Source organism: Sinocyclocheilus anshuiensis, unplaced genomic scaffold (assembly GCF_001515605.1).
Source record: "Sinocyclocheilus anshuiensis isolate Anshui unplaced genomic scaffold, SAMN03320099.WGS_v1.1 scaffold139, whole genome shotgun sequence".
NCBI classification, from domain to species: domain Eukaryota; kingdom Metazoa; phylum Chordata; class Actinopteri; order Cypriniformes; family Cyprinidae; genus Sinocyclocheilus; species Sinocyclocheilus anshuiensis.
In genome coordinates this window covers 520,433-544,260 of record NW_015549566.1, presented here as the reverse complement: position 1 = coordinate 544,260, position 23,828 = coordinate 520,433, and the positions used below count along the sequence as shown (strand labels likewise).

Genomic DNA, 23,828 nt, shown 5'->3' with positions numbered 1-23,828 from the left:
TTTTATGTAAAGCACTTTGAATTACCATTGTGTATGAAATGTGCTATATAAATAAACTTGCCTTGCCTTGCCTTGTATATTTCATAACCAGTGTATTATACATTTTTACGGTCTTAAATCAGCCCAGAACCCATATTTCCATTTCCATTGAAAGCGGTTAAAAGCTACCTTTATTTATTTGTATGTTTATTCATTAACTAAAGTGTAAGAAAGTTGCGCACATCCCACAAACTCACACAGCTCAGGTGCAGGACAAAAAAAAGTCAAACTATAGCAAAAATACAAACGTATTGTCCGCACACTGATGTAACTGCTCCATAAAAATAATTTATTGCGGCAATGTTTCGACCATCAGGTCTTCGTCAGGCACAAGAAGACCTGATGGTCGAAACGTTGCCGCAATAAATTATTTTTATGGAGCAGTTACATCAGTGTGCGGACAATACGTTTGTATTTTTGCTATGTTTATTCATTAAAATATTTATTTATGACCTGGTTTTATCCTTTGCTGGACCTGAACGCCATGTTTGTTTTTTTGTTTTTTCATCCTTTGTTGCCATTGAAAGCTATGTAAAGCCATATGTTCAATTATCTGCCTTGAAAATTATTTATTATTTATATGTATAATTTTGCTACATGATTTAATTATTTTTTAATATAAATAATAATAATTATTAATAAACAACCTAGTTCATCCTTTGTTGGCATTGTTTGCTATCATTATTTATTTACTGTATTATTCATTATTATTTACCTGTCTGTTTGTCTGTCTGTTTGTTCACCAGAATACAGCAATGTGTAACTGCGGCCCCCAAAGTTAAACGCTTTAACCCTGTAAAGCCTGGCATATTAAATAATATTTAGAAAAAATCATGAATCTCTCTATCCTGTGGTGCCATTGAAACTCTGTATTTCACAACCACAACTCAAAACAAAAAACCTTTATGAAATTAGATCAATAGAAATTTTTACAGTTTTTACAGTAAAAAAATGCATTTTTATGTGATCAGTAAATCCCATAATACCCTGATCATATCAAACCAAATCCCGTATCAAATATAATGCATAAAATGTAATTGCAATACATATTTTAATATTCATTATTTATTTCTAAATATTGTTTAAAATTTCAGGCTTTACAGGATAAGGAGTTTAACACCATTAAAAATGACTGTATTCTGGTCACCAGGTATATTGTTTTCTCTCAGGAGAGTATTGCAGATGCAATCGTAGAACTTTTAACTGAAATTTGCTTGTGTGTCTGTCCTTCTGTCCTGCCAGGTAGGAGGAGAGATGAGCTCCAGATACTCCATTAAAGCCCTGACATTCTGTACTGCCTCAATCCCACAGGCCTGTGAAGAGCTGGTAAAGCTTGACAAACGTGAGTTCTGAGGGTCAGGGAGGCAGAGGATTGGATTCAATAACGTTTCTTAAGTTCTGTGGCTTTACGGTGACTTTGTGAAAGTTTGTGTGCGCTACGCACATTTATTCATTCAGGGCTGCTCACTTTGAGAAAACTCCTGGGCAGTATTGACGAGTTGGTGGTGGGGAACGCAGCTTTGTGTATGGGCCATTGCTTAGAAGTGGATGGAGCTGGCGGTAGCCTCCTAGGCACAGACTGTGTTCAGTTGCTGCTACACCATGCTGCTGGAGACGCCAAAAGAGCAGCCATTCGGCAGAATGCAGCCATTACTCTTGGGAAGCTGTGCAAAACAGAGCCCAGGTATAATTAAGTTTGACTTGCCTTTTGCAGTCACCTGTATTATACTGATTAACATTCATGCTGATGTACTTATACACAGGAGTGATACTTTGGGAAACATGAAGGTGAAAAGATAATGCCTCCCTATAATTAACCTCAACAAGATGATGAACTTCTTGAATGCATAATGAATTAAAATACCTCAGATCGACAATTTAAGGACATAAGCAAGGCATCCTAAATGAACTGATTCAGATATAAACATGTTTGTTTGTTGAATTTGAAATGAGTTTATATTCTTGTCTCATGCTTGGGCTGTTAATGAGCACTTTTACAGATGTGAGAGTCTCTTTAAATATTTACCAATTGGGCCTTTATACTTTTAATGACCTAAAAACTATTGAGTTTTTTCCCCTTCATCTTTAATTTATAAAGTGTCCACAAGCTCAGGTCTGAGAAAAGTAGCAGCTCTGTTAGTTAGGTGTTCTTGAAGTGTCTTGTTCTCCCAGTCAGCATCTAACAAAGACAATCCAACAAAGAGGAGACAAAATCTTACGGCATTCATCTTTGATGAGCTTTCAACTTTTTAAAGGTAATGCTGCTCCGAGCATGAGTCTTTACAGTGGGATTTCAAACCTCTGAGATCAGAGTGCAGCCTAAAAAAGACATTTTAAACAGAAAACAGTAGAGGGTACAGACACTGCCAAAAATATTACACATAACCGATGAACCTACTTTGTATGCAGAGCAAACTGGCTGACGCTTGTCTGCATTTCATATTCTTAGTTCTGGTTTTATATTTGGCTGTTCAGAGTTCATTGTGTGGTCAAAATGAAAAAGAACCTAATTCTGTTGGTTTGATATATCTGTTTTGATTTTTTCAGGCACATGGAGCAACTCAGGGAGCTCCATGGTTTAGAAATCCTTCACTCCTGTGTAAGATTGATCACGTGAGCCACTACCACTCATTTGGTTCCTCAGTAAATGACCTCATAACTCAGGACCCGCACACACACACAAACAGATGACTGCTGTCCTTTGCTTTACAGCTTAAGATGCTCATCTTAAGTGAGGCCACAAATTACTGTCATGCCTTAAGGCCTATCTTGATTAGGCAGCTGTTTCCTGTGTTCGTTTTAATTAGAGAGAATTCACACTGACATGTGACTCTGTTATCTGCTGTTGTAGAGAACATGTTGCCCTGGGACGATATTCGAAACATTTAAATTTCCTTTCATCCCAAATGACTCACTTGGGAGTGTGTTGTCTTGATTACATTTTGCTTTCTGTTTGTTGAAAAATGGATTAATATTAGCTTTCATGTGTTAAATAAAAAAGATTAATAAAACTGCATTTGAAGATAATTATGGTTAAAGCCTGCTCATCTTTGCAGACTTGATAGCTTAAGAAAATATTTGATGATGTAACAAGAAAAAATAAATATTGTTACAATTGTGAGTTTAGCAGATATGAGTCTGAGTGTAATCCAGGGTTTGGGACAGGATTTCACAAACAGACTGTAATATGGAACCTCAACACTTCAGGTTTGTCCCAGAACATGTATAATGGGATAGCAAAGGGGTAGTTCACCCAAAAATGAAAATTCTGTCATAATTTACTCAACCTTATGTTGTTCCATATCTGTATGACTTTCTATCTTCTGTGGAAGAGTTTGGTTACCAGCATTCTTCAAAATAGCTTCTTATATGTTCCACAGTAGAACTTAAATCATACAGGTTTGGAATGACATGAGGGCGAGTAAATGATGGGAAAAAGTAATTTTTTGGGGTAAACTATTCCTTTAATTAAACCACCGGTTAGCCAACATTGACGTCCATTCAAAAGTTGCCATGTCTTCTGATAAAATACTTTTTGTAAGCAAATCACTTTTTTTTTATATATATTTTTTAATGTATATATATATATACAGTATATAATAGTTCAGTATTTAGTATTGAATAATAATAATAACAATAGCATTTTAATAATAGTATTCTACTCAATTTTATTTTAGAGGGCTCTTAAAAGTGTCTTTGAACCCCAAAGTGATTCCATTGCCTAAAACTATTGTTCCATTGGTCACTCTGTTCGGTGCCTATTTCTTTAGAAATGCTTAGAAATGGCTAGAAAATGTCAATTCATATCATATAAATGACATATCACATTGTTGTAGCCTTTGGTTAGTAAGCTAACAGCATAGCCTACTACCTTAGCATCGTGCTAACTGGTTAAGAAAGGCTCTTTTGATTAGATTAGCGCAAAATATGGTGATTAAATTTGGTGGAGTTCCAAACAGCTCCGCGCGAGATGGCATTCTGCTGGGGAATAAGATCTTACATGACATTTCAATGTGATTTCAGAGTAATTAGTCACATGGCATTTATGACTGTTGACTGGTTCAAAAACAATTGAATTGAGACCTAAGTGCCCATGTGCATAGATGTTATTATAAACGTTCTTCATTCAGACACATAAAATGCAGGGATCGAGGCAGAGAGCTTTCTGTGATTGGCTGTTTCTGAATGAAAAAGAAAAAGTATCCCAACATTTTTATTTTTTTTGCTGTTTACAGAGCCAAGTGACAGGTGTGATTTCTCAAGACACCTTTTTCAGTGATATCTGTCATGTAGTAGGAAAAATTTAAAGAATCGCTTACGGTGCCTTTAATATCATATTTCTACATTTTACATTTATTCATTTAGTTGACACTTTTATCCAAAGCAACTTACGGAGTACACTCTTAAAAATAAAGGTGCTTCAAAAGGTTCTTCAAGCGATGCCATAGAAGAACCATTTTTGGTTCCACAAAGAACCATTCAGTCAAAGGTTCTTTAAAGAACCATCTCTTTCTTACCTTTTTGTAATCTGAAGAACCTTATTTTGCCACAAAGAACCTTTTGTGAAACAGAAAGGTTCTTCAGATGTTAAAAGTTCTTTATGGAACCATTTAGACAAAAAGGTTCTTCTATGGCATCGTGAAGCACCTTTGTTTTTAAGAGTGTAAGACAGCAAAGCAATTCATCATAAGGAGCAAAAACACGAGAAGTGCTAACAATACAAAGTTTCAAACATTGTCTAGAGTAGTACTTTCTAGAACAGGCAGGGTTTTAAGAAATAGTGAAACCATATAAGACTTTTTTTAAGAGTCAGCAGGATATGGTCAAGTGCTCACAGAAGAGATGAGTTTTTAGCCATATAAATTATATTAATATATTCTTATAGTAGGGACAGAACCAGCCCCCCAAAGACATTTGTCTTTGAACTTTCCAGCAAGTGAACAGTGGTGCAGATAAATAAAATTTCTACCCATTGTAGTTCTTGGCATATACAGTATATACGTTATTGACCATGAGTGGATTAGACTAAGCTTTAATCTTTCTGTCAGAGGAATTGTGTAAACTCACCTGAAGATGAATTGACATGAAAAAATACAAGCTCTTTTAATAAGACTCTCTACACTGTATTTGATTCTTATCTGAATTTGTTTAATAATGGATGACTCGAATACTACCTTATCATAGCAGCTCACACAAGCCGAGGCGAGCATGAAAAATTATACGCAGTCAAACACGATGAGGGTGATGAGGGATTCTACTGACACAGAAATCCGTTTTATTTTTCTCAGCTTGCTTTTGTTCACATGTCAGTAATCTAATCTACTTATAAATGACTAGAGAGCAAGGTAAAGCCCACAGTAGGCTCCTGCAGAGAGTGTAGTGTGAGCTCTGTTGGGATAGTATCCTGTGTAGTGCATCCCAGTAGAATTTCATTATGGTTTTATGTTTGTGTAGCTTAAAAGGCACCAAGAGAGAAGATTAAGTATGGGGATTGGTTTCATATTTTTCATTTTTGGACTCACAGGTATGTACACTAAGTTATATACGATAAAAATGTAAAAATATTGTTAATTGAATATTTAATGTGCTAATATATATTATTATTAAATTAGCATGTTAATTAAATATATAATGTATGTAGTACTACAAATATATATTACACAATTATAATTGTTAATTATTTCATAATTTATTTTATTAAGTAATTAATTTATCAAAATTATAATTGAACAATGTTAATTAAATAATTAAATTAGAATTTAAAAGTTATATAAAACCATCATTATTTCTGTATATAATTATACATTATGCAATTTATAATGTTATATATATTTTTTGTTGATATTTTTACATAATTAAAAATATATCATTATTTAATTGTGAGACACATTACACCCACCAATGTACAAGCTTTCAAAAAATATAATTATATATTTATATTATAAGAGCACTATTGATTAGATACTGTCACAGTGTGTAGGAGAGAAACGAGGAGATGACTTTCAAAACTTGACTTTTAATAAACAAACCAAATGAAAAGGACCACTAACATAGGAAGCGCAGGAAACACACATGGAATGACGTTTAAGACTCGACAACAAAAACATGAGGCAGACTACCCATTTATACTAAACAGAAGAGACAGGAACACAGGCCTGACAGATACAGGGTAATTGTTTCAAACCAATTGTTTTTACAATGTTATAGGCCCGTCCTTATGGGTGCAGTTCTGTACTTCTAAATTTTCTGTTCAGTGTTAGCAACTTATTCACAGATTTCTTAATTTCCCATGCTTTCAGAAAAAAAAATAGATATGCAAAAGCTGTCACTAGAGCGATACCCTTTTTTTTTTTTTTTGCTTACCAATAATTGCGTATTAGTGCCTTTTGAAAGGGTGCTTCCCCTGTGACAGCATTTGCACCATTTTTTTTCTCTGAGAGTGTGCAACATATTACACATTTGTGTTCCATAAAGAGGACTAAATTATTAATTACGGCAAATGTTGCAACTTGCTTACCTGTATTATGTTCCGGAACAATCCTTATACATGCAATAATTTTAACTGCAACCATCTATTTTTTTGTATATTCAGTCATAAAATTTTAATGCCTATCGAACTATATACTATAGGCATTTATGTGTATTTTATGAGGCATCTCACAAGCAAAATTGCAACTCTGCTTTTTTCAGTGAATGCTAAGGAGGAGGATCTGCAAGGCTTTCAGTCCCTGCAAACCGAGAGAGCAACCTTCATAACAATTATGCCATCAGAAGAGCAAAACAGCTCCAGTGACAACGGTGCAAAAGTTTCCACTGAAAGCCCTGCTCTATTGACTATAGCTGTAATCAGTTCTCCAGGGACAGATTTGTTCCATACGCCACATGAGATGCAGCACTCAAGTACAGTAAATGCAACCACAACCACTGATAAAGATGCAATTACCTCAAATGTACCGATCTTTGTCTTAGCTTATGGTACAGGTTCACGTTCAACAGGTGAGGATGGCATAGCAGCAAAGCCGTTTCAGTCTGACGGAGACCTCTCATTGATCTCCAATGATGTGGAGAGGCTTCATCTCTCAGCTAAGGCTAAATTTGAGTCAGTGATGAATAACACCATGACGCCTGCCTCTCATCTGTCCAGAGGCTGGGAAAAGATCTTTGCTTTTTTTCACGATTCGCTGGAAAGCAAGAATCAAAGAGTCTTGGAGTCTATTACTCCTTCACCCACAAATGGCATTCCCATGGTATCGGCCTCTGATCCAGCAGTAATTGTTAATCTTGGAGAGTCAAATGAGAGCATGGAAAGATGGGGCGAAAACAAGACTGAAAATTGGACTCTGGAGTCGTTTGGAGCTGATGACCCTCTGAATCGTACTGAAGAGGTTTCTTTAAAGAAGAACCATTCAACCATTATGCATTTGACAGTTTTGCAGGGTACAGGGCTTTTAACCACTGAGCTTGGTCAAAATCCAAGAAATGGATCTGAGCATGAGCCAAAAGACCAGAAGAATCTGCTTTCACCAAGTTCACTGATCCTTAATACTCCATTACAAGTGAAATCAACCAGCCAAGTAATAGTTAATAAAATGGCAGAAAGCAGCAAAAATCCGAGCACCAATGGACCAAAACCCTTCGGGGTGTCACTAAAGCACCCAGACTCAATTTTTTTATTCTCCACTTCAAAGCTGACCCCTGCAAAGATTCCAGACGCAACCACGCTGAATTATTTTTCAAACATGGTAACAGCTGCTGGCGAAATGCATGTTACAAAACAAGTTGATAACTGATTCCATGCAAAGAATTGTCTCAGCGAGGGACGGACTAGAAAGCAAATCGATTTTTCACACCAAATCAAGTAAAGAGCGTCAAATTAAACCAACACTCCAAACCTCGCCAACAAGTTTCCTTCATCGTCTGAATAAAAGTGACCTTTCTTTGGCCGCTCAAACCTTTTCATCTTTGCTAAAAACTTCCCATCTTTGTTCCAAAGAAGCCAGAACATCCAATAACTCTCTGATGGAGAAACATAACAGAATGGATCATTTTCCAGTTTGGCTGAGTAAATTAATGCCCTTTAGTACTGCCTCATTAACCAACGCTGAGAAAACAACTACAGCAAGTAATAAGCGAATGTTCATGAAACAGACAGAAAGTTCACTTACGGCTCCCCGAACCTTTTCATCTCAAGAAGATTCTTCAAAACGCCTCGATGAGTTTGAGGAATTATCTACAGCGGCGCCTCTTCCACCTCTGACAAAGCTTAAGAACGTGTTTCATGTCTTCAAAGTGAACGTTCATCAGCCTCGACAGCCTCTAAATAATTTTCCCTCAGAGAGATTAAAGCCTTTTGTATCAGTTCAAGCTCCTGAATCGATTCCACCTTCGTTTACAACTGTGAAGAGATTCACAAATATGGAAGATTTTACTAAATTTGACTCTACAAACCAAAACCAAGTGCACGGTGCATCACAAAAAGCACCATCCGTCATATCCGAGAGGCCAAACATGAACTCAAGCAGATTAACAAGACACAAAATAGTAAATGCAACCACAGTCAACAAAAGCATGTCACATTTTAGAGTTCCCCCAACACATCAGACTCCTAACAGCTACATATCCACAATAAAGACCTTCATTACAACAACTATGTTTTTAAAACCCCAGGTGTCGTTTGCCAATATCTCCCTGTTCTCTCGTGCAGTTCCACAAAAGAAGTCCTGGCTGCTGCCAACAACTTTCAGTAAGTCACAAAATACAGTGACAACAGATGCCAGAGTTCTTTCAAAACTTTTGTCTATCTCTAAGAAAAGTATTAGTGAGAACGCCTTTTTAAATCACTCGATGACAACTGGAAAGATTGGTTTGCCATTAGACGACAAACAACAATTTCTTAAAAACCCAAGAGGGACTGTGGCGCTTTTTTTCGGCAGCTACACAGTTAGCAGTATCCCATCAGTCCAGCGGCTCGTTGAAGCTCACCCTGGAGAGGAATTCCTCACAGAAACACCACAATCACAATCTGGACTTCAGATTGAGTCATACTTAAAGAAGAGAGATGGCACGGTTAAACCAACAACTCTGAAACACCATGATCAGAGCAGTCATTCAGTTGTAGGCGTGAATCAAACCTCGTTCATGTCAATTTCGCTCAAGATTGTTTCAAGCCCAATTCACACTACTGTTTCCCCTGTTGCTCTCTTAAATACAGAGTCTAAAAGACATTTGACCTTCTCTGCTTCACCGTCAGTATCTATTGAGCGAACAATGACAAAGATAATTGGACTTGACAACCACAAAGATTCACTTCATATGTTTGTAAATTTATCAGATGTTAAATTGCATCCTCGGAACATGACATCCAGCCCGATTTCTGGCATCAGCAGGCACACAACAGCTGCAGCACGACCAGAAGAGGCCTTAAACACATCACCCCTTGAATCATTCACTGGAACAACTTCACCAACTTTCCCTTTGCATCTTATTCAAATGCAGAATGTGTTGCATAAAGAGCATGTGACCTTAACTGAAAACCAGACTGAATTTTTCTCAACAGTAAATGAGCATTCACGAACGACACAATCAAACTTTCATTCTGACGAAATGTCCAGTTCAGGCGCAACAGAAGATGTACAAAAACACCTTGGGCGGACTGCGCTGTCTGCTGTTACTGGGGAAAAGTTCTCTCCTATTGTCCACACGGATTTGAGTTTCTCAAGTACAGAGACACAATCGCTCCCCAAAGGTTCATTACAGTCCAGGGAAGGGAGTGAAGATATTTCACATGGCACCACTCCATTTGCTGAAAGTGACTCAGGGGTATCTGCTGGGTTTGTGTCAGACCTGCCGGTGATAAACAGGAAGAGGAGGATTATATCACCCGATTCTCTCAGCGGGTAATGACACAGAACTCTTAAATCACTTTTAATGTGGAAAACAAACTATTTTATTAGCATTTGTGTAGTGCTAGATCAATCAGCACCATAGGATGGATAGATAGATAGATAGATAGATAGATAGATAGATAGATAAATTCTAACAAAATAAAAAAATCTATACCCATTTAAATTCATGCAACAAAATGTAATTATAACTAAACTGAAATGCCGAAATACTGTATCAATAAAAGATGTCTAAAATCAATAAAACCCATTTAAAACCATTAGGTTTGAGCAGATGTATGTTTATTTTATTCTTTTTATGTCCTTATCTAATAGGATGTTTTATTTTTTTTCCCCATTATTGTATTTTATTTTTGTAAAAGTGCTTTAAAAATAAATTTGATTTGCTTTGAACAAATACACAATTTAAACTAAAACTCTAATAAAAAATGAAACAAAACAAAAAAAATCTGAAATTATCTGATGGTCTATTTTTTGTAATTGAAAAACAAAACACTTATTTTTTTATTTATTTATTTATGTGTTGAAAAAATAGCACTAATATATATATATATATATATATATATAACCTTGGCCAGAATTGTGGCAAGGCACAGCTCTGTCTCTGAGCTCTTCAAGCAGTTTCTTTGACCTCATGATTCTCATTTGCTCTGTGAGCTGTAAGGTCTTATATAGACAGGTGTGTGGCTTTCCTAATCAAGTCCAATCAGTATAATCAAACACAGCTGGACTCAAATGAAGGTGTAGAACCATCTCAAGGATGATCAGAAGAAATGGACAGCACCTGAGTTAAATATATGAGTGTCACAGCAAAGGGTCTGAATACTTAGAACCATGTGATATTTCAGTTTTTCTTTTTTAATAAATCTGCAAAAATGTCAACAATTCTGTGTTTTTCTGTCAATATGGGGTGCTGTGTGTACATTAATGAGGAAAAAAAATTAACTTAAATGATTTTAGCAAATGGCTGCAATATAACAAAGAGTGAAAAATTTAAGGGGGTCTGAATACTTTCCGTACCCACTGTATATATATAATTTTATTTTTTTTCTTTCATTTCAGTTTAGTGATATCAATAAAGACGTATGTCTGCTGTTGTTGTGGACAGAATGTTACTTTACTGAATAAACTTTAGCTGCACAAGTACAAGCAATCTAGAGATGCCAGCATGATGATAAACTGTAGTCATCATGATTAATTTTCAATGAACTGAACTGGATTTTGACCATCTGATTGTCTTCTTCCAGTCTGGCGCAAATCTCATGATATCTGCGGCACTGGCAACTACACAGCAGAGATGAGTCTGAACTTGGAGAGAGATATCATGCCTGGAGATCTCATCCCTGCCCTCGGAAACCTACGTGTCGTCATCAGCCTCAAAACAAATAACAGCCAGGTGAACCTAGAGATAAAATCCTGCTGCCTCTCGCCCACCGTCAGACTTGATGAATTTAACACCACCTGCTGCATTTTTTCCAGGTAATGTGCACCTCTCAGGTTATTTTAGATTAACTGAAATCACATGGTGCCCTTGAACCAGGCCACATTTCACATTATGGTGCCAAATCAGCTGTTCCGAGCATGGCTGGATTATAGGGATCCCATCTCCCTCGTTTTTATGTGAAAGTTTAATATATCAGCATTCGTTTCTGTTTATATGACTGCGTTTTAACTGGTCACCTTATCACAGGGGAACAGCATTATAATGATCGACTAAGAACTTGAGAAAGCTATACATATACTGGGCAAAGCATGTCCCTATATCGAGCTGAAAGTTTTGTTGCTAGAGCAGTACAGTAAACTGCTGATGTCTGTGTCCCTGCTGGTGTGTGAAGTATTCACTTTCTCAGCTCTGTTGCCAATAGCACATTGCCACTAATATCCAGAGACAGCACAATGTGTACTTTCAGTAGATCTAGATTTTAGATTTAGACTTAGTGCACGAATTTTAGATGAGATACTTTGATATATTTTAACATCTTATCAAAAAACGCTTAGATACCACCAAAAAAAAAAAAAACCTGCACTAAATATGTTCTTTATTGTAGTTAAAAATATTTTAGTGCAGTAATGATTGAAGAAGTCCACTATACATCACAACAGAAATGTTAGTGATTTGAGACATGATTTGACATTTTGATTTTAAGCTCAATTTTTTTTTTCTTTTAAATGAAACTCATGCATGGCTGAATTATTCACAGTAACATCAATAAGATTTAATTTAGAAAATAGAGTTATGATGACACTAATAAATGGTAATTTACAAAATATACTATATTCTGTATGCCAATGATAGCATAAGATAAATTATGTCAAAATAATTGTTAAATGATTTTAAAATAACCCATCTCACATTGGACTAAATCAAACCACTGCTCTCATTGTTATCATAATTACAAAAACATCAGCTATTTGCATATAGCATCCACAGGATTTAATTGTCATGCTTTTTAGCGCCAGACGTTTCACCTCTGTTTGCATCACCCGGCAAGTTCATTATTTTAGTTTTGTTCGCACTCAGAGCTAATGCGTCTCTTTGATGTGAACTCCCTCAGGCTGCCTATAGACCCTCATGGCATTAGACTCCTTCCTAGCATCCTGTCAAAGAGGGCCAGCTTCACCATCAGTCTCTTCCAGATGATCAATTACTCCACGGCTTACCTGCACTGTGACCTGAGCGTGTGTTTGAGGAACTATTCTGAGTGCGAGAGGGTGAGTCTGAACCCAGCCTCAAAGATGAAAACTTGGGGATCATTTATCACTGTTGATAAGGTCTCAGTATTTCTGCTGAAAGATTTTCTCCTTTTCATTACTCTCCCTGTTTTGATGACAGCGTCTGCAGTTTCTAAATAAATGATCTTCCCCAGCTTGTTACTCTGTCACTGCAAGACAGAAGGTGAAGTGGTCGGCAGTTTGTAGGCTAACAGAATAACTCATTGAGCCTGTAAACAAGTTTAAAGTATGCAGAAGTTCAGGGGATGTATTTTAGCTCAGTGTAATGGCTTGATTTCAGGATGATGACATTATTGGTTATCCATTTCTCATCTCAGCAGTGCATTCAGAGTCAAAATGCACATCTCGGAAAGGAAGCAGGGGCCATCTTCAGCAGCACGGGAAACCGCATTTCCTTTGGCCCTGTTTTGAAAGAAGCAGACAATTCATCATTCTCTGAAACAGCAGGTAACTTATTACCAAGTTGTTCTGGTGGAATAATAAAACAAAGTAATGGAAAAAATATTTCAGCTGAACTGTCGGTCTGATTTGGTTTGTTAATGCCGTACAGATGACACTGAAGCCATGGTGGTGATCATCAGCTCAGTGGCCAGCTGTTTGCTGGCGTGTTTGGCTCTCTTTCTTGTCTGGATGGCAAACAGACGTTGTCTGCAAAGGTCTGCCTACTGCTGGTCCAGGGCCCTCTGTGAATGCCAACAGAACAGAGCTCACTGCAAACCAGCCAACCAGACTAAAATCTGCATTGAGCGCTCAATCATTATCTGACAGTTTTTGAATTGCTCATCATTATGTTTAGTTGCTGCACTGGGAAACTGATGAAACTATTAACATTGTTAAAAGAGGCCCAAAGTGCTCTTAAATACACGTTTATTCTGTATCATAGCGCCATGCTTTGAATATTACAATAGAGATGTAAAAATTGCAAGCCAGTCAACCATTTCATGGTGAACACTTGTACATGCTAAGTAAATGAGTCAATAATGTAAACAGACAGCTATTTAAAGGGATAATTCATATAACACCTTACGCTCATGTCATTCCAAAACCTTTTTTTTCCTCTGCATAAAAGTGCAGTCAGATTTACCTTGAATCTTCTTCTGCAAATGTTTTTTTCAGAAACAGTTTTTACAAAAAAAATGCAATAATTTCTGTAGGAATCCACGTGATTGTGAATTCTGTTTGAGGGCAAAAGTTTTCCCCATGCAGATTTCTCAACGGGTTCAAGTTGGTCACACAGACTGTCCAACAGAAAGCTGCTTGGTTTGAAAGTGACGTGTGTGAGATGTACTTCATACATCGCCGCAGTATTGACAATTTACTGTGTGACCGCACCTTAAAACAAAAGATATTTTAAAGAATATTCGCGAAAGTTAATGGAGTCCAAAACAAGATTCATGGATGGATTGTATGGATGAAAAAAGAACAATAAGACATTTCTCAAAATATGTTCTTTTGTGAAAGTAATTCAGGTTTGGAATTACATGAGGGTTAATAAATGATGACAGAAACCACTGTTGGGTTGCTCATCCTAACACTGCCTAGTTTCTTTGCTGCTTTGAGATTTACCATTCTTCAATGTAGGACATACTGATGTCAAAGATATACGTGAATGCTTCTCTGTATGTATCACTACCCCAGCGCTACATTAGACATGTTGTTCAACTGCTTATTAGGTTTCACATTATGTGTTTCCCTTTCAATTAATTGCCATTGGAGGAAAAAAAGAATCAATTAAGTAGTAACAAGCAGACATTGCCTTTGAGATGCATCTCTATGTAAATCCCACCACCAGGCTGGGACAACCTAGAGGCACAGCAGATTTACTGGCTTGAAGATCACTTACTAAAAAACATAATGACTACTTGTAATTGAAAGTACAATCGAAATGGGCCCCACGGGAAATGAAGTGAATATGTCACAGAACTGAAAAGAAACAAACTTCGATATTAAATCTTAAGAAATAGACCATTAGAAACACTTGTGGTTGCTTATTGCGTAATTACTTCCTCAGTAATTAAGGTAATTAGCGTATTTATTCTGTTATCTTAAGTGGTAAAAGGTAATTTAAAAGCATTTCAATTGCTTTGTGCACCACACACTGAAAATTACAGTCACCTTCACTGCGTCACTACAAAGCAGAACATTATAACACGTTTTGACTGTGAGTCTGGTCCTTGCATCAAAGCAGAAAGTCAGCAGATCCTGTATTCACGTTGAAATGCAGTGGCTGGCTCTTTGTGTACTTCTTATAGGATGAAGTGTCGCTTTGGATGGCCGACAAAGACTTAATCGCAGCAGCTGAATGCCAAGTCTCTACTTCAAAGTGTTGCAAGAGCGCTGAAGAGGCAGCGCATTATCACCTCAGTATAAAAGTGCTGCTCCCTGCTTGATTGTTAATTACTGTTGTTAGTATTATTACTTTATTTTTTGAAAGCCTGTCATTGAAGGTTACAGTAATTTGCATCAGTTTGGCTTAGAATAACATTCACTCCACAGGTTTTTGCTCATGTGCCAAGAAATTCAAGACGTAGTGCTTGAGTGATTAATGAACAATGGGAGAACTTCTAGAGAACAATAGTAATTATATTGAAAATGTGGCATGCACTTTATTTATGTGTTGAACTGTAAGCCAATTAATCATAAAACCTTTAATTATGTATTTAGAATCACATATATTTGTACATTCTGCTGAATTATATTAAATAAAATTAAACTGCTTCCCTAACAACAAACCACAAACATGCACACAAGCCTTATGAGGCAGCGGCTACTGTTATGTAAAAACATACAGCTGGTATATCCAGTTATCAGGTGTCCCGCACAAATCTCGCAGCCTCACCTGTGGAACTCATTCAAAACTGGCTGTGTTACATTTCTATTCTAATAATCAGGGCTCTTGACTCCTCCCACCAAAACCAGCAGAGCTTTTTGTTTAATATGTGTTTCCTTGACCTGGTTTATGTGTGCCAAGAAGAAATGTCGAAGAGCAGTGTCTTCATTTCCTGAGACTGGAAAACAAAATGACAGCAGCTAATTCCAGTGTACAGGATTCTTTCAGAGATGGCAGCCTGGAGAGATTTAATCATTTTAAAAAAGATGAGTTTGAAAATGACTGGGAGAAACTGGCTGAGCGCAAGTTTGGTCGAGTCTATAAGGTGAAGGTTAAAGTCTGGCGGGAAACATGTGCCCTAAAGACAACGACCAATGATTACAGGTACAAGTACACATGAGAATAGAAGATTCAAACTATATTGCTGTTAAAACTGAGATTATAGTTGTAAAAATGCATTATATATGACTTTTTTTTTAAGTTAACTATAGTAAATATGAAATATACTGTATATTATCTTTGTCTATTTATTTATTTTTTTTATGTTGTGTGTGTGTGTGTGTGTGTGTGTGCGCGCGTTTTTGTGACAAATGAGGACATAAATTTGTATAATGACAAAGGTATGACAGGTACTACAAGGAGAAGGTGACTTTTCAGGACATTACCCCATGTCCCCACTTTTCAAAACGCTTATAAATCACACAAAATGGAGTGTATTGAAAATCTGAAATAGCACAAAGTTTCCTGTAAGGGGTAGGTTTAGGGGTAGGGTTGGTGTAGGGCAATAGAATATACGGTCTGTACAGTATAAAAACCATTACGCCTATGGGATGTCCCCACTTTTCACAAAAACAAACCTGTGTGTGTGTGTGTGTGTGTGTGTGTGTAACTATATTCTATGATTTAAAATTTTACGGCCCAGGAACATGATAGAGATGTCCAAAATTGGAAGACTGAAGTTCAGCTATTTAATCTCCATTTATGGAATAAGCAAAGATCCACCTGGTTTAGTGATGGAATATATGAGAAAGGGATCCCTGGACAACCTCCTCAGCAGTCATTTATTAATGTGGCCCAAGAAGTTCCAAATGATCCACGAGATGACGATGGGCATGAATTTTCTGCACAGCATGAAACCACCCATCCTTCATTTGAACTTGAAACCAGCCAACATTCTTTTTGATGATCATCTGCATGTGAAGGTGAGTCAGATACTACTGCTCTTGTTTTCAAAAGGTTTCTGAATTTATTTCTGGTAAAAAAAGAGACTTTATAAAGAATTTACAAGAAAGAGACCTTAAGGGTAACCCTTATAATAAGGTTGAATTGTTACTGCTTTTATCAGTTTTTAATGGTACTTTCTACATCAGGGGTGCCCAAACTCGGTCCTGGAGGGCCGGTGTCCTGCAGAGTTTAGCTCCAACTTGCCTCAACACACCTGCCTTTAAGTTTCTAGTATGCCTAGTAAGAGCTTGATTAGCTGGTTCAGGTGTGTTTAATTGGGGTTGGAGCTAAACTCTTCAGGACACCGGCCCTCTAGGACCGAGTTTGGACACCCCCGTTCTACATAAATGCATTGTTAGGTTGAAGTATGCAACCTCAGTGTTGTCGTGGTTTGAGACTTAATTTCTCATTAAAGATTTCAGATTTTGGCCTCGTTAAATGGGAGGAGTTTTCAGGTAAGACCGAGTTTATTGAACACCTGACAGCTCGAGGGAACATAAACTATGTGCCTCCAGAGACCTTTACCCAGAATCCAGAAGCTCCTGGAACGAAGTATGATGTTTACAGGTGAGAGTTCATAACTTAAAGAACTTTACAGTATGTACACAAATTGACATTTTGACAGTGAGTCATGATATGCCATTAAATAAACATCTAAACATTTTCACTTTACAGCATTTCTATTATTATGTGGGAGATTCTCACTCAGCAGCGTGCATATCAAGGTATATATTGTTCCTCATTTTGGCACTTCTCCAGATTTTTACACAAATTGTTGCATTCATCATTCAACCCAAGTTTTTTCAAGAAAAAATGATCAAATAAATGAGTTACAGGTGAGAGTTCATAACTTAAAGAACTTTACAGTATGTACACAAATTGACATTTTGACAGTGAGTCATGATATGCCATTAAATAAACATCTAAACATTTTCACTTTACAGCATTTCTATTATTATGTGGGAGATTCTCACTCAGCAGCGTGCATATCAAGGTATATATTGTTCCTCATTTTGGCACTTTTCCAGATTTTTACACAAATTGTTGCATTCATCATTCAACCCAAGTTTTTTCAAGAAAAAATGATAAAATAAATGAGTGATAATCAAATAAATGATTTTTTTTTTTTATGGTAGCTTCATGTAGATTAAATTTACAAAAAAATATTTAATTTTATTGATTGATAAGTTTTGTCTATTAATTTTTTTTTTTAATTATTAATGTTAAAAACCGTCTCGGGTTACGCATGTAACCACAGTTCCCCAAGATGGAACGAGACTCTGCATCCTCTAGGACACTTTGGGGACTGCCGCCAGCTGGACTGGTGTCTGAAGCATGTGTGAAACAACTCCAATCCTATTGGCCCACGTAGCCCGTGATATCACAGACGGTGCACAGAAGTATAAGAGGCCGCCTGCCGAACTTGCACCAACTTAGTTGTCCGAAGGAGACGTGAAACAGGCAGGCCGAAGGCATTGCGAGGGGACGCAGTGTCTTATTCCCTCTCGGAGAACCATGGTTACATGTGTAACTCGAGACGTTCCCCTTCTAGAGAACTCGCACAGTGTCCTCTAGCGGACACTATGGGGAACAAAAAGGCAACTATGAAAGATTGCCAAGACCATGTAAAGTGGACTATCTACTTAAAACCCTAACAGGAGATAGCACAATCTAGGCAAGAGGCTCAAAGACCGCTACATAAAACCCTGATAAGGGGCCAGTACTGAGCTGAAACACGGCTATCCTCGCATAGCTATTTTCCAAGGCAAGTACTCAGTGCCTACTTGAGCAAGATTGTGTCAAGAGGAACCCAACCTAGTCATAGAAGCCAGGCTTTGTTTCACATGTGCTTCAGAATGGTCCTAATGGCGAGAGTCCTCATAGTGTCCGCTAGAGGATGCAGCGCGTGTTCCCTAGAAGGGGAAAAAACATCCTGCATTTTGGTAATAGTGTTAACTGAAAGAAAAATCATCTAAAATGAATACAGAACAAAAGAGCTCATATAATATTTATTTTGACCACCTGAGGTTGCCAGTTAACATTTCTGAACCATCTTCCACTCAGTGTTTATTGAAAAAAATAAGTTTCAGGCCCTTTTGCACAACATTCGTAGCGAGTTCCTTTTCCTCTTTGTTTGTTATGAGAGAGCTAGAAGAACAAGTGTTTGTTTACAAGTGCATTATTTGGAGTTTGTATAGTACAAAAAATAACACTCCAAGCAGTTTGTTCTATTCTCCTTGTCACAGGTCTGAATATGACAGAAATATTACTCAGAGTGTCATCTGGCAAAAGGCCTGGTGTAGAGAAGATCCCTGAAGACAAGCCCCCTGAGTGCGATGACATGATTGGTGTCATGCAGCAATGCTGGCACCAAGACTGCACCAGGCGACCGGCTATCTCTGGTAACAAACCTAATTTTTGCTCTTGTTTCTGTTTAATGAAGACTATAATAAGTGCTTTATTATATATACAGACAAAATTAATTCCAAAAGTCCCAGCAGACATTTGCTCAGTTGTCTTACTCTACTGAAATAACAATGAGCAAACAGCCTACATTGTTGCATCTTTTTTCAGCCTCCCAGTTCTTCTGTGACTGTATCTTCCTCAGGTCACGTTTAGTAATTAAATTATTTGATTTAGTGTCTGCGATAATGAATTTTAATATTCACTGTTTGTGTTCAAGCATTAAAGTAGTTTAATAAGCTTCTGATAATTCTGTTGCAGTGTCGTATTGTATAATGTGTTGAATTCAATTAATCTTGTACATCAGATTACTAAAAATGCAGTGTGATTAGCACCGTTATATCCCCTGCGCTACGATTTTATCTCATATTATACACAAAATTTCCCATTAGGCGGTTAAAAGGCTGTCAATCATTGGCTGGCCTTTGCACATTTTTAACCAAACTATCACTCTTGTGTAAGAAGGCCTGAAAAAGAGCTAGAGCAAAACTGCTCCCAAAGTGACATTCAGCTGCATCATCTCCATTTCTCTGCAGTGACTGTTCGGTTGACTGAAGTCCTTAGCGAAGTCCTAAAAATCCCAGACACGAATGCAAAGGGTGAGATAAGAAAGCGTCTGCCTGAACAGGTATGGAACGTAAGTGACTCTTCCAGTGCATCTTTAGACCACAGTACACCGTCAGCACATAAGGTGTTAGTTTGAGTAAAACTTGGGGATCTGTGAACACATTCTACTATTTTCTCCTCTAACTTTGGGAAGGAAACCTGCAGAATGTTAAGGAATTATTTAAACATGAGATGATTCATCTTTGTTAAATGTCATAAACACTTGAAATTGTACCAGTCAATAAATAGACCAAGAAAAATCGATTGCATTTCAGCTTGGTCCAGTATTCATACTTGTAATCAAACTACAATTGGTGTCAGTATTGCGTGCTTGCTCAATGATAATGCGCAACGTGTTTTTAGACAAGATTATAAGCACTTCAGACCGACTGAAGTTGCAGCCGTCCAGTTTCAAGCCTAAGTCGAACTAACAGACCTAGATAATACGATTGCAGCTCAGAGCCATCCAGCATTTATACATTAATCAGACTTCAGTTGGCCTCAGGGGGCATTTACATGACAGTTTTCAAGTAAAAATGTACATCTTTTCATGTGTTTTGTCCTTTTTATTTACACGACAACAGCATTTTGGGGGCCTGAAAGCGCAAACTTTTGAAAACAAATTTCAAAGTGCAGGTTTTGGAAAACGATATGGTTAATGTCTCCATGTAAACTGCAAAAATGCAAATTTGTGAAAACAATGAAGTCATGCACATGCATCTTACGTGTTCAGTCTATAGGTATGTCTGCAGACACATAGTGTTTCTTTACAAAGTGACTAGTCAGCCTCAGACGTCACGCCCACGGACCGTTGGCTGAACGTCTGATACATACGGCACACAAAAGTGGAAACACTTCAGGAGTTTCGAAGTTGTCATCGGATTGGTTGAATTATATAGGATTTCCGGGAGACGTGTGTGTCGCGTTCTTTAACGTTCTGCCTGGAAACAAAGATGCCGTGACGCCAAACCCCCTCACGAAAGAAGAAAGTGTGACGATGAGCGCTTATCAGGATCAACTAAAAGCTGGATTTTCAAAAGTATGTGAAATATTTAAAGTTCGCAGCATAGAATCTTTAAAATGCGTCCAAGAGTTTTACACACCGGTCTGTTATTGTGGCGACATTTCCATGCCCCGAAACGTGGCGCTGAACGAAACGAACTGTGATTGGTTGTTTGACATGTCTGGCATTGATAATATAGTGTTTTTAGTCATTTTCGTGGTTCCTTATGAAGAGGGATTGTTTGACAATGTTGTCGTCTGTACGCGAAACTTTTCAAAAACGCAAAGGAAAAACTTTGTTGATGTGTAAATGTACCCTCAGTTGTACACTTGCACCAAAAATCAGTGATGACATGCAAAGCGTTTTTAGAGATACAGTTTAGCCTGACTATGCAAAAAGCTGTAAATCATGTAAACATACTATAAGGTAACTGCCATATTGACCAGCACAACATAAACAAATAAAATCCACACAAACTTTTTAAAATCCATAGCAATAACACCTTCATATTTTACCACTATCTGATGTCAACAAATATTGTTATTATTCACACAATAGAAATAACATTCATTCAATTTTGTTTTCTTTCCATTAGCCAAAGAAAACAGCTGTCTCCTCAGGCAAGTATTTTGACCAAGTCTTCGCATTCAGCGTCTTTTGTTCTATCTCTACAAACTCTCCACGCTCTTACTCGATATAAAACTGTCCTCCATCCATTTTTTCCCCCTACAGATGATTCTAGCATTCACTCTCTCCTTGTAAAGAAAGACTTTGAGAGTTTTAAGAAAGTTCTGCGAAAAGAGCACGTGTCTATGCTCTTCCAAGACAACAACTCTCTCCTTCATCACGCCGTGGCAAGCAGGGACACAGAAAGCGTGCAGATGGTCTTGAATCTGGGAGCCTCAGTGAACTGCCAGAGTGTAAAAGGCTACACCCCGCTCATCGTTGCGGTTCTGCACAAGTTTTACGAGATCTGCAGCTTGCTGACAGACTGTGGGGCTGATGTCAACCTCAGCGATGGCGACCAGTGGACCGCTCTGCATTTTGCCGTACAGGCTGGCGATGACAGAGCTGTTCGCCTTTTGTTAGACAATAAGGCGAGAGCCGATGCTAAGGAGAAGGACGGGTGGACACCTTTGCATCTAGCTGCTCAGAACGGCCACGAGCACATTGTGAGAATCTTGCTCCGACGTCTGGATGCCATGGATGAGCAGGAGCGGCAGTCTGGCCGTACTCCGCTTCACGTGGCTTGCATTTATGGTTACGTGAACATCGTCAACCTCTTGCTCAAAAATGGAGCTGACTTTAACAAAGCGGATAACCTTCAATCCACTTCTCTACACTTGGCAGCAGATGAAGGGCACTTCAGGGTGGTCCGTTTGCTGGTTAATAATGGGGCTGATGTGACAACAGTCGATGAGCAAAGCTACAGTCCCCTACATTTTGCCGCTCTAAAGGGTTACACAGGTATCTGCAGACTCCTTTTGAGTAAAGGAGTCGACCCCAACATCAGAACTTATCAGAATTGGACAGCCATGCACCTGGCAGCCCTGAAAGGCCATCCGGAGACTGTCCTCATGTTGGAGGAGCACCACGGCTCAGTCAACGTCCAAGGGAAAGACGGCTGGACTCCTCTGCACCTTGCCTGCCATCATGGGCAGGAGGAGGTGGTGACGGTGCTGCTAACAGCAGGTGCCAACCCTAACCTGGCCGAGGATAACGGCTGGACACCCCTCCATTTAGCTTGTAATAGTAGCTGCTTCCCTAGCGTTCTGCAGCTGATATCTCATCATGCCAATGTGAATGCCCAGAACAATAGCCAGGCAACGCCATTGCATTTAGCCGTCCAGCTCAGGAACATCCCCATCATCAAAGCCCTGTTGATGAATAATGCACAGCGGGATATTCAGGACTCAAAAGGATGTACCGCCCTAACCTTGGCTCAACGGTGCAACAATACAGAAGCCGTGGAGCAACTGAACAGCTAGCACACTGGTTGAGATCCTGGCAGAGAGCGAGCCGTGTTTGGTGACAGACAACTCCACCATTAGAGGGAGCGCAGCATTGATTTCTGCTATCGATTTCCTTCCTCCTGCAATGCTTGTTCTTATAAACAGTCTTGCTGTTGTTTGTGATTTAGATTCCTAGAATTTCACACCGTTGTTTGGGTTTGGTCAAGAACTCAGGTGTGTTCGCTGAATGGAAGAGTTATGAATGAAGGATTTTATGACTAGCAGTATGTAGTGGAAGTCAACATAAAATCTAAATTCAGTCAGTTTATTTATCTTGAATAATTCATCAGGGCATGTTATTCCTAAGAGGACAATTGTTTGTTTTTTGCAATATTTAATCAAAATGTGCTCCAACACTGAAATGTCTTTCTATATCTGTTAAGTCACTTAGGTTGCACAGGCTATTGAATAATGTTAAAGGGATAATTTACCCATAAATTAAAATTCTGTCATCATTTATTCATACTCATGTAGTTCCAAACCTGTATGACTTTATTTCTTCTGTGGAACACTAAAGACGATATTATGAAGAATGTTGGTAACCAAAATGTTTTGGTGACCATTGACTTATTGTATGGAGAAAAAAAAAACAGAGGCATTTCTCTAAATATCTTCTATGTTCCACAAAAGAAAGAAATTCAATGTAATATCATTAAGGTGTGTAAATGACAATTTTGTTTCTTTTGAGTGAACTTTCCCTTTAACTAATTAGACAGATAGCATTTTTTTTTTGCCTACTCACATTCAGTCTGGCTCCATTCTGATGTGTAACACAATCTAATCTGTCAGCACACATTTTTTTCTCTCGCTGAATATCTGATTTAATTTGAAAACATCATTTTAGAGGAGTAAAATAAGTTGTGAATGGTAACTCATATTGACAAAATTGCCTACCAAAAAGTGTGTTATTTTGATACCTTATGTATGTAGCATGATTCAATGCATTAATAATTGCATGAATTACACTACTGTCAGACATGCACATGTGTACAGTAATGTCATGGTAAAAAAATCAT

The 23,828-nt window shown here is 37.9% G+C and overlaps 4 protein-coding genes across 4 annotated transcripts in view; all 4 read left to right on the top strand.

Annotated features, from left to right (window-relative positions):
- Positions 1-3,045, top strand: part of LOC107657228 (tetratricopeptide repeat protein 12-like) — a 14,052-nt gene extending 11,007 nt beyond the window's left edge. Inside the window, exons 19-21 of the mRNA XM_016445253.1 lie at positions 1,282-1,381; positions 1,498-1,723; positions 2,587-3,045. Of these exons, the coding sequence (XP_016300739.1) occupies positions 1,282-1,381; positions 1,498-1,723; positions 2,587-2,656 (396 nt within the window). The 3' untranslated portion in view covers positions 2,657-3,045. The remainder of the gene's footprint in view (positions 1-1,281; positions 1,382-1,497; positions 1,724-2,586) is intronic.
- A 5,777-nt stretch (positions 3,046-8,822) lies between these two features.
- LOC107657254 (uncharacterized) lies at positions 8,823-11,235 on the top strand. Its single transcript, XM_016445282.1, has 2 exons — positions 8,823-9,935; positions 11,189-11,235. The coding sequence occupies exons 1-2, from the start codon at positions 8,884-8,886 to the stop codon at positions 11,205-11,207; spliced, it is 1,071 nt and encodes a 356-aa protein (XP_016300768.1). The 5' UTR covers positions 8,823-8,883; the 3' UTR covers positions 11,208-11,235.
- Positions 11,227-13,439, top strand: LOC107657227 (uromodulin-like 1). The gene is made up of 4 exons (XM_016445252.1): positions 11,227-11,420; positions 12,497-12,653; positions 12,995-13,121; positions 13,225-13,439. Exons 1-4 carry the CDS (start codon positions 11,239-11,241, stop codon positions 13,437-13,439), a joined length of 681 nt encoding a protein of 226 aa, XP_016300738.1. The 5' UTR covers positions 11,227-11,238.
- Positions 13,440-15,658: 2,219 nt separating this feature from the next.
- LOC107657242 (ankyrin repeat and protein kinase domain-containing protein 1-like) lies at positions 15,659-22,801 on the top strand. The gene is made up of 8 exons (XM_016445268.1): positions 15,659-15,888; positions 16,427-16,706; positions 17,144-17,295; positions 17,404-17,453; positions 18,975-19,130; positions 19,728-19,819; positions 21,396-21,420; positions 21,533-22,801. Exons 1-8 carry the CDS (start codon positions 15,695-15,697, stop codon positions 22,786-22,788), a joined length of 2,205 nt encoding a protein of 734 aa, XP_016300754.1. The 5' UTR covers positions 15,659-15,694; the 3' UTR covers positions 22,789-22,801.
- The last annotated feature ends 1,027 nt before the right edge of the window (positions 22,802-23,828 follow it).

Coding starts and splice junctions, on each gene's coding strand:
- LOC107657242 (XM_016445268.1), top strand. CDS start 15,695: ATGACAGCAGCTAATTCCAGTGTACAGGATTCTTTCAGAGATGGCAGC. Junction 17,296..17,403: donor ACGAAGTATGATGTTTACAG/GTGAGAGTTCAT, acceptor TTCACTTTACAG/CATTTCTATTATTATGTGGG. Junction 19,820..21,395: donor GAAAGCGTCTGCCTGAACAG/GTATGGAACGTA, acceptor TCTTTCCATTAG/CCAAAGAAAACAGCTGTCTC.
- LOC107657227 (XM_016445252.1), top strand. CDS start 11,239: ATGAGTCTGAACTTGGAGAGAGATATCATGCCTGGAGATCTCATCCCT. Junction 11,421..12,496: donor ACCTGCTGCATTTTTTCCAG/GTAATGTGCACC, acceptor GAACTCCCTCAG/GCTGCCTATAGACCCTCATG. Junction 12,654..12,994: donor ACTATTCTGAGTGCGAGAGG/GTGAGTCTGAAC, acceptor TCATCTCAGCAG/TGCATTCAGAGTCAAAATGC.
- LOC107657254 (XM_016445282.1), top strand. CDS start 8,884: ATGACAACTGGAAAGATTGGTTTGCCATTAGACGACAAACAACAATTT.